The sequence below is a fragment of the Symphalangus syndactylus genome, chromosome 7 (assembly GCF_028878055.3).
Source record: "Symphalangus syndactylus isolate Jambi chromosome 7, NHGRI_mSymSyn1-v2.1_pri, whole genome shotgun sequence".
NCBI lineage: Eukaryota > Metazoa > Chordata > Mammalia > Primates > Hylobatidae > Symphalangus > Symphalangus syndactylus.
This window is the reverse complement of record NC_072429.2, coordinates 117,725,509-117,740,627: the sequence shown is the minus strand read 5'-3', so window position 1 is coordinate 117,740,627 and position 15,119 is coordinate 117,725,509. Positions and strand designations below refer to the sequence as shown.

General features: G+C 40.2%; 2 protein-coding genes across 1 annotated transcript in view; one reads left to right on the top strand and one right to left on the bottom strand.

The window, feature by feature from the left end:
- COLEC10 (collectin subfamily member 10) overlaps window positions 1-15,119 on the bottom strand; it is a 507,785-nt gene that overhangs the window by 155,745 nt on the left and 336,921 nt on the right.
- TNFRSF11B (TNF receptor superfamily member 11b) overlaps window positions 12,032-15,119 on the top strand; it is a 28,798-nt gene continuing 25,710 nt past the window's right edge. The window contains exon 1 of the mRNA XM_055287109.2: window positions 12,032-12,331. Within this exon, the coding sequence (XP_055143084.1) occupies window positions 12,221-12,331 (111 nt within the window). The 5' untranslated portion in view covers window positions 12,032-12,220. The remainder of the gene's footprint in view (window positions 12,332-15,119) is intronic.

Genomic DNA, 15,119 nt, shown 5'->3' with positions numbered 1-15,119 from the left:
AAAATAGTCTGGCTTCCTAGACTTACTACTTTCATCCCCCTGGTGTCAGCTTTGATGTCATTTCCTTAAAGAGGTCCTCCCTGACTTTTTAATAGAAATTTGGAAAACACCTCAGTCCCCATTTATTTGCTCCATAGCACTTTTAATATCTTCACTTTTTCCATCTCCCCACATTAAATTGCACATTGGTGTATGCATTCATTTGTCTTTCTGTTTGTTCAACATGCATCCCCCCAAGGAGGGCAAGGCTCATATCCATTTCATTGCTCGCTCCATGTCCAGCACCTCACACAGCTTACAACATGTAGTAGGCACTCTGTATCTATCCAGTTATTAATTTGTTCAACAACATTCCAAGTGATAGGGAATACAAAGGTGAAAAAGGCAGACAAAAGCCCTAACCTCTTGGAGCTTATACTCTGTGGAAAGACAGGAAAAAAAAGCAATATAACATAAATAAAATACTACATATTTGAGGAATTTTAGAGCTATCAATTCAAGCATGCTCTGTTGTTTTTATGTGTAGACTATGAAAAAGATATTTCAAACTCTTCTATGCCATTGATGTCTTAATGCATCCTAACTTCAGAGATGTAAAAATATGAATAAATGGGCATCTTAGAATTGATGAAATAGGATATTTCACATTAGATGATGACAAGTGCTAAAGTAAAATATAAAAGTAGACAGGTTGTGTGAAGAGAGAGCTCCTGGAGTTGAATGAAGCTGGAATTAGGTATGGAGGGAGAGTGTAATATCAGACAAGTGACTGGTCATAAAGAATAGAAATATTAATCAAGAACCAAGTTTGTATTCACATTATATAGTAACACTAGTGGCAGATATATCCTAACCTCAGCCCTGACAATTATTTTTTAGTGAACTTGAGCAAGTTACTGAGTCTCATTTCCTAATTTGGAAAATGGGTAATGTAGGCAAAAGACTAAACTTAATGGATATTCTATAAATGGTAGTTGTTATTACCTTTATCACTTTATTTGGTAACTCCTGAACTGAACTTTAGCTGATTTGTTTGGTTGTTTGTTGTAACTGTTAGACTTTCCACCTTGACTTGCCAGACCCCGGCTCCCTTCCCCCTCTGCATACTTCCATAGCACTCTATGTTTTTCTTTCACACCCTCAGTTTCAGCTTATCAATAATCTGTCTCTCCGACTAGATTATTAATCCCTTGAACATGAAAACCCAGATTTACTCATATCCAGTGCCTGGCACTTAGAAGGTTCTTACAATATTTGTTAATTGAATATGAGAATGAATTTGGGTAAGCCAGTCACAGGAAAAAAAATATTGTAGATTCCACTCTTATGAGATATCTATAATAGTCAAAATCATAAAAGCAGAGAATACAATAGTGTTTGCTGAGGGCTGAGGGGTGTGGAAAATGGGAAGGTGTTGTTCAATTGGTCTTAAGTTCCAATTATGCTAGATTAATAAATTCCAGAAATTTACTGTATAACACAGTATTTATCATTAACAATACTATAAATTCAAATAAGCTCAAAATTTTTTAAGAGAGTAGATCTCATGTTAAGTGTTCTTGCCACAAAAACAAAAACAAAGAAATGCAAGGAATGGTTGGGAGGTATTGAATATGCCTATTACCTTGATTGTAGTGACGGTATCACAGGTGTTCACATATGTCCAAAGTCATCAAATTGTACAGCTTACATATTTATTGTTCATTGACTATCAATTATACCTCAATAAAGCTGTAAAAAATAATGCATTTGTTGGATAAAGGACCTTCCAGGTAAAGGGAATGTTTTCTTTAAACCTTGGTGATAAATATACTAGACGTTTATCTACGCACTCAACAAAACTTCCTTTAAACACTAACTGGCAATAGATTCAGAGGAGAACACTATTGCTCCCTGGAATACACAGGAATATTCTATAGAATGCATAGGTTGGTACTCACCTTGGATTTTCCTCATCATACTAATAAACCTCTACCCCAGTCAGTTATTCCTCTCAGTTGGACTTCAACGTGCTGCCCCAGCAGACCATGGTATGCTGTTTACAAGATTCTAAAGAGACTGCAAATGTTTCACAACATTTTTATACAGGTGCCAGAAATTACATCCACCACTGCCCTGTGGGAGTGTTGGCTTTTAGGTCATGCAAAACAACAGGGGGCTGATTGGCTTCCCTGACTCATTTAGACAAGTAGGCCTTGGAGAACATGAGCTCAGCTGTAGGCCCACTAGCTGGCATGCCAACTTGCAAAATACTTCTTTGAAAGTGATTTAGCCTCTTTTCATTTCTTAGGAACAGAGTAGGGCATTAAAAAATATCCAAAACCAAAATTCCCATTGAAATCTTAAGGTCTTTCTAAGCAAAAATAACCTTCCTTGACTTTAAAGGTCAAGAAACCATTAGAAAGAAATAATAGCTGCCCAAGAATGGTCTCCAATCCAACCACCCAGGCGCCAAAGCCAACACCACTTTGACGCAGATGGGTAGCTGGCCAGAAAAGGTAGGACTCCAGTGTTAGACTCTCCCTGCTCCTCTGGCCTGAGTGAAAGGAATAAGAGATGGGTGGAGAGGGAGGCAGGCCAAGAAATCAACAAAGTGCAATATGTCTCATAGCAAAGTCAGTGTGGCAGGGTCCCTTAGTGCTGTTGACCAGTTTCTGCACCATGCAGAGAGGGCCAGCCCCTGAATCATATGAGCCACTTGTAGTCTTCCATCTTGGCACCCACCCACAGGTTTCAAATACATCAGGCGTAGGAAAGAAAGAGTTCTACTAATAGTCAAAAATACCAGTTAGCCTGCTGAAGCTTACTGTCAAATAAATAATGGATAATGGTTTGAATTGCATTAAACAGAAACAGCTAACAAAATACGATGAACCATGGGATTTTTGAAAGAATCTAGAGTTCAAGTTCTTGCTTTAATTTTGATTCTATCTCTTTCTAACTGTGCCACCTTGGACTGGTCACTAGTCCTCTCTGAGTTTTAGTTTCCTTATCACAATAGTAGGAATATTAATCATATTTTAGCTCATCTACATTTTAGTTATTGAGAAGGTCAAATAATTAAAGGATCAAATAATTTTTTGTTGGTTAAAAGCACCATACAAATGTTATATTTTGCTGTATGGCTTAAAATATAAGTTGATAGTGCCTACTTAAAGATATCATGATATGACAATATATATGTTTTATGAATAAGGACATTATTCTTATTTAAACTTTTGGCACAGTTTGGAACAGAAGCAGATTCTGTTTCCAAACAAGTAGCTCTGTAAGTGGTAGAAGTCCTGGTTCACAGGTGATCCATATTGTCTGGTCCCCTTCCTCCTAATCCTTCTACTGCATGCAAACAGCACAATCTTTTTTTTTTTTTTTTTTTTTTAATGGAATCTCATTATGTTCCCCCAGGCTGGAGTGCAGTGGCACAATCTCGGCTCAGTGCAACCTCTACCTGCCCCCTGTTCAAGAGATTCTCCTGCCTCAACCTCCCGAGTAGCTGGGACTACAGGCACGTGCCACCACACCAGGATATTTTTTTTTGTATTTTTAGTAGAGACGGGGTTTCACTGTGTTAGCCAGGATAGTCTCGATCTCTTGACCTCGTGATCCACCCGCCTCAGTCTCCCAAAGTGCTGGGATTACAGCACAATCTCTTGACCATTCTGCTTTATGAGCAATGGGTATGACACAACTAGGTAAAATGAGACTTAGGATGGCTCCCTTACACATTGCATAACCTTGTTATCAGGACAAAGTGAAATAAAGTATGCAAAAGTACTTTAAAGAGAATAAGTACAAAAGAAGCTTAGGTCTGATCATGCTCAATAATCTTTTTAGCCTCTACTGCCTGTAAAACAATAGTACCTGGAATTCAAAATTATCCATGCTTTTTCTTAGCCCTTTCCTTCTCTGCAGCTTTAGCACTGGAACTAGGTCCTCTTTCACCACTGCTGCTCAGATTCCCTCTGCTGGAGCCACACATACTATATAGTACGTGTTCTACCACTACCACCAACACCCCCTGCCCCCCACTATTATCCACCTCTGGGTCTTCAGTAGCCTTGTTTCTCCTGCCTGGGATCCATTCCCTTCTCATATCTGCCTCTCAGTGCACTGCTAATGTTTGAAACACCTTTTCTTTCAAGAAGCCTTTCCAAATACCATTTACATCTCCTTTCAAATATATCCTTCCTATCTCTAAACTTCTAAGGACTTCATACCATACTCACATCATTATGCCTTCTGACTTTCTGCATCACTTCTTTACTGAAGCTTTTTAAAATCCATGTGAAAAAGTATAGAACAAGCTTTGATCAAGAGACTAGATAGAAGTCAACGAAGACACATAAATAGCCAATTTCAGTAGGTTTCACAGTGTCTGGCATGGGGCTGAACACATTGTGGGAACTTGGGGACACATGTCCCAGCTGACATGACTGCCAGGTTTTCAGTTTCGTATACTAGTTTATAGTTTCAAGTAGGTAGTAGCTGTAGCATGAACATTCTTTGAAATAAAATCTCCTCGTGCGATGACCTAATAGCTGTCTCCACACAGCACAAGGTACAATCACTCTCAAGTAACTCAGTAGTGAATTTGTTTGCAAATAGGAGCTAATGTTTGTGGAGAGCTTATGGCTTGCCAGGCATTATCCTAAGTGCCTTGTATATATTTTCTCGTTGGATATTCAGAACAATCCTAGGAGGTGGATACTCTTATTCGGCTCTTTATTGCCTAGAGAAACCGAGGCACAGAGCAATGAAAAGACAAAACTAGCAAATGAATAAGGATTCAAATACCAGGGTCTAGCCTCAGAGCCTGAGCTCTAATCACTGTGCTCTATTGTTTTCAGTCTACAAAGGCCCCAAATGACTTGACCACATTTGCTACTGAACTTGCAGATCTTCATCCTATGCTCTCTAAGCCTTATCTGACACTGGTATTTTTTTGTTGCTCTTTAAAAAGACCGTGAAAAGAAATCCCCTCTTTCACACTTCCCACTGTGCTTGCCTGTTGGAACTTCTGCTTTTGTCTTCCTTTCATCTCCCTACATCTAACAACCACTAAAAAAGGGGCAGAGCTTCCTTCAAATGTAAACTGTGGTAAGTACCAGGTTGTTTGGAAGCCAAGGAGCTACTGAATCAGTCACTGTTTGCTGCTACCTCCAACAAATATCTCTTTGAGATTCTAGAATGACTCAATCTCACATCCCACACCTGCCAGGCAGAATCAGCTGCCTTGAGATCTGAGCTGTTGAGGGTACATAATTTCAAAGGACAAGCCCATTTATAGACTTGGTTAGTATAATGATGCACTAGTGAGGAGAAAATCGTCATTTATATAACCCTCGTTGAAAATTCAGAATTGGTATCCTGGTCAAGTACCCTGGAAAGATAAATATTGAAATAAGACAAATGATGATATAACAATATTATTATTAACCAAGGTACAAACATCTCTTTGAAACCGAGCAGCAAAAGGTCTCATCGTATTCCAAATCAATTTCCCCACTGGAGCCATAGGCCTTGAACTTTTTGAAATTGAATGCTAAATTTGTGTAAACCTAGATACACTTTTTTTTTTCTTGGGCAGAAGACCCATAGTGTTCATGAATTTGCTTCAGGCATGAGGCTTTTTCTTGCCAAGGAGGCATTCCTGCCATACATTTACTGGAGTTAGAACAAGTAAGTCATCATTTCTAGACGCAGCCTCTGGTGGCACTGTGTGAAACTCTGACAAGTGGTCTGGTTTATAAATGCAAGTGTGCCTTAGGCTTTAGTGGAACTCCTCCCAGCAGAAGCAGTGTGACTTTTGAGAGAAGAACCTAAAGCACAGACAATGTCTTTCCTACCCAAACGAAAAGGATGACTTCGACTGTTTTCAAGTTCCACTGCTCTTGCCTCCCTAATTCTGACCAAATGCCCTGTGAAGCCTACAGAAATATGAACCCTTAAAGGCCATTTCATGCACCTGAGAAGAAACTGCAGCGGTGAAAGTAGGGCTGCTTTTTGTTTATGCATTGTTCATATTCCTCTGGAGCCAAGTCCCGTTCTTTCTCTCCCACTGTAGTCTGGGTTATTCGCTGCACACAACTCTTTCCTCTGCCTACTCGCTTGCTCTGGATTGCTGTTATTGTATCTGTAACTTATTTCAAAATATTTCAGCACAGGCAGTGTGACCTTATGTACACATTCTTCAGGTTGAGCTACTCTCTCCAGGCAGGCAATTAACTTCACTGAGATTCCCACTTCCCAGGAGGAGAACTAGTATTTCATCAGAAGGTTTCCATTCCAGGGATTCAGCCCTGTCCATTTCTCAGCAACACCAGAGGCTTTGTTACCTAGTATAATGGGGGTAAAATGAGCTCCTTTGGGTGAAATTATGGGTAGGTGAGGTGCAGGATTGGCTAGAGAATTCATTCTTAATGTATTCTAAGCATTCAGTGATGATTGTCCTGGAGACAATGACCCAGTGTTCCTCCTGCTTCCACTCTAGCCACATTACCTGATAGCATATATGTCAAATCACTTCAGTCACATTTAAGATATGCCAATGGCTTCCTACTGTCCATAGATTCAGCTGAGAAGTCCTTACCCTGACTCTCTAGACACTGCATGGACTGGCCCTTCTCACCTCTCTGGACACATAAGGTATATCCCTCTCCAGTTCCCTTGGCCCTAGCCTCATTGACTTTACTCCCTTGGGCGACCTCACGTGCTCTTTTCTCTACCTCCATTGTCTGATCAAAAGGGGCTTCTTCAGAAAGCCCTTCCTTAAAAAGCTCAGCTAAAGTAGGCCTTCATAGCCGTCACCATTACATTATCTTGTGTCATAGACATCACCACTCTAAAATTGACCTATCACCATCTGAAGAGTTTATTTCTAGGTTTAGTTGGTGACTCTTTCTCTCCAGCTTGACTGTAAGCTTCAGGAGTATGGGGACTTTTGATCTGTATCAGGGTACTTAACACAGTGCTTGGCACTAGTAGATAATAAGTAAGTATTTGCTGAATAAATGAATATGTTTTTGGTGCTGAGACATACTTTCTTTCCTGATTTGTTAATGGTATCCCTTCATTAAATGTTAAGGCACTTCACTCCCCTCTTTGGTTTAATACTTATTTGAAAAGGTTCCCTTAGGGTAAGGCTTTTATAGGCAAACCCTTGTTTCAGGAAGCAATTCACTCTTGTAGGCTAGTTTCTCTGAAAACTATCTTATCGGTTTCTAAAAATTTATTTTAGTTCCAGATGGGGACTTTCCCAGATAGAAGCACCTCATTGACTATTAAGAAAATAGTTTTAAGAGTTTTTATCTAATGAAGACATCTTCATTAGCCAGGTACAGACAAATTATACGGGCATCAGGGAAGTGGGGAGCATTTCTGAATATTAGAGATGATCAAATTACATCAATAATTTTTGAGGAGGAACGCTGAGTGGGTGTACAGTATTCTTTAATACTCTGTTGATATAAACATTTATTTGTTCAGAAGCCATCTGATGAGTAGTTATTTGGAATATGCATCAGTTAACTAAGAAACTGATTTCTTGGGACTGAGTAGGCACTAGATGACTATCTGAGTTTCTGGAAACTCCAGTTGAAGTGACTAGAGTGACTGGCAAAAACTTTATAAGCAAGAGGTTGTATCTCTTCCTTGAGCTCATCAGAACAACAGATCCCTGTTATGGACTGCTGAGGTCATTTTTCCTTTTTTCCCAACTTCCCTACCCAGAGGTGTCATCAATTTGACTGTGATTTGCAGTTTAAGAGAGTTTTCTCTTACATGTCTTTATTTGTATTTACGGCCACTAGCAGGGTGAGGTTCAGAGAATTACACCCTTCAACAGCTTAAATGATCCTGTCATTTTGTTATGGACTGAATGTTGTGTTCCTCAAAAATTCAGATGTTGAAATCCTAACCCTCAAGGTGATGCTATTAGGAGAGGGGGCCTTTGGGTGGTGATTATGTCATGCAGGTGGAGCCTTAACAAATAGGATTAGTACCCTTATAAAAGAGACCCCATAGAACTCTCTAACCCTTTCTGCCATGTGAGGTTGCAAGGCAAAGTTGGCAGTCTGCAAACCAGAAGAAGGCCCTCATCAGAACTCAACCGTGATGGTTTCTGGACCTCCAACTTCTAGCCTCCAAAACTGTGAGAAATAAATTTTTGTTGCTTAAATTTGCCACCCAGTTTATGATAGTTTGTTGTAATAGTCCAAGTGATTAAGACACATTCGCATGCTTAAAACTCTCTACTGCTTTGTATGGTTCTTTGAAGAAAGACTGGAATCACTTCCACCTGCAACCTAGCCACTGTCCACTCACCTCTTCAGCCCCTCCTGGTCCACACAATGCCTTGCTCTCCATGCAGCAACCATATTGGAATATTTCTAGTTCCTTGAAATCCCACCTTGCTTCCTCCCACTGGGAGACTACTGACACCCTGTCCTCCTTGCCCAAAGTCTCTCCCACCCCACCTCTTCACCATGTGTTCATCATTTGTTAATATACGCAGTTTTCAGAGTTCTTGTTAAAAGTCACATGGGGTCATGTCACTTATTTCTTTTCATGTAATACACAGTCTTGTTTATATTTATATATTTGTGTGATTGATTAAGGCCAATTTTCAAAGAAAGGGCTATGTTAATGAATGGTTAGCAATGCCAGAATCACATTATAGGTGAGTAGTGAACCATAAGTAGTGACTACTGACCCCTAGTCCAACATGTTCAGGCAAACCCTTAAACAACTGGTGACTTGCTTCATCAGAAAGTGAGTCACGTAGATAATGTTACCTTTACCTTTCTGTACGTTATTTTTTAAAAGACATACGTACATATACATCTTAAAACATAGTCTAGATGACCTATAAAGGCAAATAGTTTGTGTCTCAAATATTAATATGGTTAAAACTGTGTTTTTTAAGGAAGAAATTGATAAACATTAATAAATCAAATCAATGGGCTATCTGCTGTTTTTGTCCTCCTTTTTCTCTGTTCCTTTTATAAAATCAGAATAAAACTTCTTTTTAATAACAATGAAATAACAAGGAATTTGTTCTTGTTCTTCAAGTTAATATCCTTTTGTCTGCATAACCAGAACTAGTATTTGCAATTTTCAGGTGAGGAAGCATAGGCACAAGATATTTTAGACACTTTTCAGTTACCTTAGAGCTGCATGCCTTGTCTCCCAAATCACCTAAGTCAATTGCTTTCCTGAGTCTCAGGTATTTCCATTAGGATGATGATTATAAACGACCATCTGGATCAGGGGCTGTGCTACTGTGCTAAAGAGATAAAGTGTTTTCCCTGTAGGAACTCCTAATATTCAGGCACCATTTCTCTAAGCTTTAGAAGTGGCTGGAATGGGGTTTTGGGGAAGTAGACGGTATGTCATTGGGGGTCAATCCAAAATCTGTTCAATGTGGGACCTAATTCAGAAGAGTTTAGGAAAGAAGAGATGAGGAATATCTGATGAGGTGTCCCCTAGAAAGTTAGGGTCACATATATCTGGTGCCTAGAAACAGAAGGTTAAATTTATGGAACATCCTGCTTAATGTCACATATAATGGCCTGTGCCAATGAGGGATCTGTCATAGGAAGATGAATGTAGTCTTCCAGTTACTGTTCGAATGTCCCCCTTTGGGTTCAGTCTGGAATCCCTGGGTCCATTCCAATTAAATCTTAAAATGAACTCCAGCTCAGAGAGTTCAGAGCCTGCAGCCCACAGTAGTGGATTACTTAGGAATACCCTAGGGGATTGGCCAGATTGCTCCAAGAATATAACATGAAATGACTAATAACTCATGGTCTCTGTCAGTTTCCTGTCAGTGGGTGATGAATAAAGGGCCCACAGTTAGGCCCTGAGATGCACAATCAATACACAGTCTATTTTGTGATTCTATATAAATGGTGCCCCAACCTGTCTCCAGATTACAGCTAATTACCAATCCCCTGAATCCCCAAATCACCACCATTGCTCCTTTACAGGGAGAGCCAGAATTTGAGCTAAAATCTTCAGTGAATACCATGGAAAAATATGTAGTTCCTGCCCTCAGGAGCTTACAATCTAGATTTGCCTTGTGCTCATACAAACGTCCCCATGAGAACCTCAGATGATAATAACGCTTAATGAGCACTATGTGCTGGACACTATTTTTAGTGTTTTACATCTTTTATCTAATTCAACCTTTACAATAACCATTATGATACTTTGAGGTAGATGTGATTATTATCCTCATTACAGGAATAACAAAAAACGGAAACACAAATAGGTTAGGCAACTAGTCTCAGGTCACAGAGCCAGGAAAAATTGGAGTTGGGGCTCAAATCTAGGTTACAAAGGCCAGTATCTTAGGTATTCCCCTAGAATAATCATAACTATAGGAAATATTTCCTATGGTCCAGGCATTGTGCTGAGTTATTTTACATGCATTACTTGATTTAATGCTCATAATTAGTGATTACCATCATTTATGTAGTCATTTTTTAAACACTTCCATTTGCTTTCTCTTACATTTCTGCAATATCAGTATATTTTTATCTTATAGATGAGGCTTAGGGAGACATAAACCTTTCCCAGGGTTAACACTGAAGGACTCAATTCTTAGTTTTCTCCAAGATCTGACACCCACATATTGGCATCATTTTATGTTCTGAGAAAAACACCTTCAAATAATATCCTAGACAAACATTAACAAAAACAATAATACTGCTATTTATATTGTGTTTCATTACTAACACTTGGATTGACTTGAGTCCCATGGCAAGTCTAAGTGTTGATATCCCAGGTTGTAGATGTCAAAACTACGATTCAAAATACGAGGAGTGATTTGCAGTCGTACAATTTTGTCCACACTCACTGAGCTACATTTATTCACTAGTTCACTTAAGAAACCAGCATGCTGTTATATTCTGGCCCTTGAAGGACAAAGCTGAATGACACCCCATCTTCTGTAATTTGCAGGATGGAACAGTCTGTGGATCCACTTTGAACTCGTGGTGGAAGGAAGTCCCTTGGAAGGGGCAGATGCTCTGATCCTTACTCAAGGGCCATCCTTGCTCCCCGGGGGTCCCCTCTCCTGATTCTTCACCTTCCTTTCCTCGAATCTGGTGAAAGGCAGTATTCGCCCTTTTCAGGAGACACATAACTTGAACACTCGGCCCTGATGGGGAAGCAGCTCTGCAGGGACTTTTTCAGCCATCCGTAAACAGTTTCAGTGGCAACCCGCGAGCTATAATCCATGAATGAGACTACACTTTACAAGTCATCAAGTCTAACTTCCAGACCAGGGAATTGATGGGGGTAACAGCGAACCCTAGAGCAAAGTGCCAAACTTCTGTCAATAGCATGAGGCTAGTGGAAAGACCTCGAGGAGGCAACTCCAGAAGTTCAACGCGTAGGAAGCTCCGATACCAATAGCCCTTTGATGATGATGGTGTTGGTGAAGGAAATAGTGCTCCGCAATGTTATCCCTGCCCCAGGCAGTCCAATTTTCATTCTGCAGGTTCTCTCTGGCTCTAACCACCCCAGATAACAACGAGTGAATGCGGAATAGCACGGGCTTTAGGGCCAGACATGAGTTAGAAAAATTCCTACTACATGGCTTATGTAAACTTGAAGATGAATGATTGCGGACTCCCCGAACAGGGCTCAGACAATGCCATGCATAAAGAGGGGCCCTGTAATTTGAGGTTTCAGAACCCGAAGTGAAGGGGTCAGGCAGCCGGGTACGGCGGAAACTCACAGCTTTCGCCCAGCGAGAGGACAAAGGTCTGGGACACACTCCAGCTGCGTCCGGATCTTGGCTGAATCGGACTCTCAGGGTGGAGGAGACACAAGCACAGCAGCTGCCCAGCGTGTGCCCAGCCCTCCCACCGCTGGTCCGGGCTGCCAGGAGGCTGGCCGCTGGCGGGAAGGGGCCGGGAAACCTCAGAGCCCCGCGGAGACAGCAGCCGCCTTGTTCCTCAGCCCGGTGGCTTTTTTTTCCCCCTGCTCTCCCAGGGGCCAGACACCACCGCCCCACCCCTCACGCCCCACCTCCCTGGGGGATCCTTTCCACCCCAGCCCTGAAAGCGTTAACCCTGGAGCTTTCTGCACATCCCCCGACCGCTCCCGCCCAAGCTTCCTAAAAAAGAAAGGTGCAAAGTTTGGTCCAGGATAGAAAAATGACTGATCAAAGGCAGGCGATACTTCCTGTTGCCGGGACGCTATATATAACGTGATGAGCGCACGGGCTGCGGAGACGCACCGGAGCGCTCGCCCAGCCGCCTCCTCCAAACGCCTGAGGTTTCCGGGGACCACAATGAACAAGTTGCTGTGCTGCGCGCTCGTGGTAAGTCCCTGGGCCAGCCGACGGGTGCCCGGCGCCTGGAGCGGCTGCTGCCACCTGGTCTCCCGACCTCCCAGCGGACCAGCGGGGAGAAGGCTCCACTCGCTCCCTCCCAGGAGAGGCTTGGGGTTAGGCTGGAGCAGGAAACCGCTTTCAAGTTATGCCATGCTTCCCCTAGGGTGTCCTTTTACGCTGCAAAATTCCTGCTGACTTTATGGAAGGCAGCGAGAGAGAGACAGACAGTGAGAGAGAGAGGGAGAGAGACAGAGAGAGACAGAGAGAGAGAGAAACTTTTTGTTTGAGAGTTTTAGTCATTAACCTTCTGTCTTCATCTCAGAATATTAACGCCCTCACGTAGTCCATACTATCTTTGCTTAATGAACTTGAACTTTTATTATTAGTGGCAAAGAAGTTGTCCCTTAGATTCAGAGTAAGTTGGAAGAAGACGTTAGTCTCTTAAAATCATTATAATTAGAATATAATTTGGATACACTGAATATGACATGATAGATTTTTCTAATGCAAATATTATGGGAAATTTTGAATAATTAGGAGAAAAGATCTCTCACACACACTTACACTTCTTAACTGTCCAATTTAATGTTTTAATAAAATTTTATTGTTAAAATTATTTCACTTCTCAACTTCAATATACTGTGGAGAATACTGGCAGTGTGTTATGTTCTAAAACATATCTAAATAATTGAAGTTCACTAAATAGGGCTAAAAGTTGTTTTTAAAATGTCATTTGGAAAAGAAAGGAATCTCTGTGACTTAGATTTTTTTTTTTTTTTTTTTTAAAGCTTAGGTTTTGATCAAGTTAATAAGATTTGCATGTAGGTTTTTCTATGACCAATGACTTATTTTCTGTGTCACTAGAGTGTAGAGTACATCAAGATATGAATCAGACATTTATGCAAGGCTAGGAAAAGCCATACTTAAGCCACATATGTGTTTTGGATGTGTTTGAGTAAATGTTTGAATTTCAACCTCCAACCCACAAATAATGAATAGAAGGCTAGGTAGTCTTCCACTTAGTTCCTAGGATACAGAAACATAAATAAGTAAATAAGTAGTAAAGACACTAAAGAACAGGTAAGTTGGATAGGAATCTACCCATAAGTATGTTAAATGTTAAAATATATATGTATGTATGTATGTATGTATGTATGTATGTATGTATGTGTGTATGTGTGTGTGTGTATAACTTCATTGCTAGAGATACTATGGAGAGCCCATTAAAATATAACACATAGAGAATTGTGCAAGTCATAAGTGCCTAATGCAGTTTTTCTAAGTGAGCACTTGTGAGCTAGCACACAGATCAAGAAATATATTATCGGCACCTCAGGACCTCCTATCACTACTATGTCCATGGCCAGAACAATCAGTATTCTGATCTGAACACCATAGATGAATTTTGCTTGTATTTGAACTTTCTATAAATGGAATTCATTCAATTTTTTGCATTTGACTTCTTTCACTCAAAGTTCTGTTATGAGATTCATCTCTACTGTAGGATATATGATAATTTGTCCATTTTCATTGCTGTATGGTATTCCATTGTATGGACACACCACAATTGATTTAATCATCCTAGTTTTGGGCTAGTATAAATAACCCTGCTGTTAATATGGGGACATTTTTATTCTTCCTAGCCCTTTTTATTTTGTCAAAGATTTAATTAATAATAAACATACTAGCAATTAGTTAAATTTCAGGATTTCCACTAAATAATATACGTTTCTACTTAGAAGTATCCATAAATGATAAATAGTAAAATATTTTGTATATGCGATCTGTAAAGGAAGATAGACAAATGTGTAGATAATACTAATTTTAGATGATACAGCATTATCAGAAGAGAAGACTTTGTATGTGTCTTGAACACAGTAAATACTTTATACAGGAAGAATTTTCCTTCCCCTTTCTTTAGCTTCTGAGACTTACTTTATTTTGGAAATGATTGCAAATGGACACTTTGTATTTACACAGAGTCCAGATGCCCTTTTGTAAAACCAAGGTACCATTGTAGGAACTAGAAATACCACAGATATTTATTTCTTTATAATGGGCATTCCACTAGCACTAGGCATCAGGACAGTGTGAAAAGCAAGATGGCCACTATTCCCTTCACCATGGACCCACAGTCTAATGGAGAAAGCAGATATTGGGCAAGTAATTGTGTATATAGAGTTGCAAAAAAGAAACTACTGGGTGACTTGGGAATGTAAAAGATTCTGCCCTATAGCACTTTATAAGGGAAGTTACTAGTGCAGTGCTATGTGGACCAAAAATCAAATACCAGTACCACCACTTACCTGAGAAATGACTGTGGCCAAGTTACTTCTTGAGTTTTAGTTTTGTCTTCTATAAAATGATAATAATGATATGCATATATCTAAGATGCCCACATAAAGTTTCTGCTTCATATCAACACTAGCTCCTAGCATGATGTTCACAGATAACTAACTTTAGGACAATCTAGAGCCAAGCGAATTATGTAAATGAAGTGCTGATGATACTCAGAGGAGGGAGAGATGGCCATCTACTGTCATCCTGGAGGAGGGGTATGACATTTCATTGTTGGAGATTTAAAATCAGGCATCTTAGACCAAAGAAGTGAGAGAAGGCAAGATTGTGTAGCAAAATAGAATTCTAGATTCTTTTTGTGAGCGCAGAGGATGTGCTGGTAGGCAAGCAGAGAAGGAGGTAGGGATGGGATGTTGTCATTAGTACTAATGTCATAGACGTAGACTTTCTGGAATGTTCCTTAATGCAATTAAGCAGA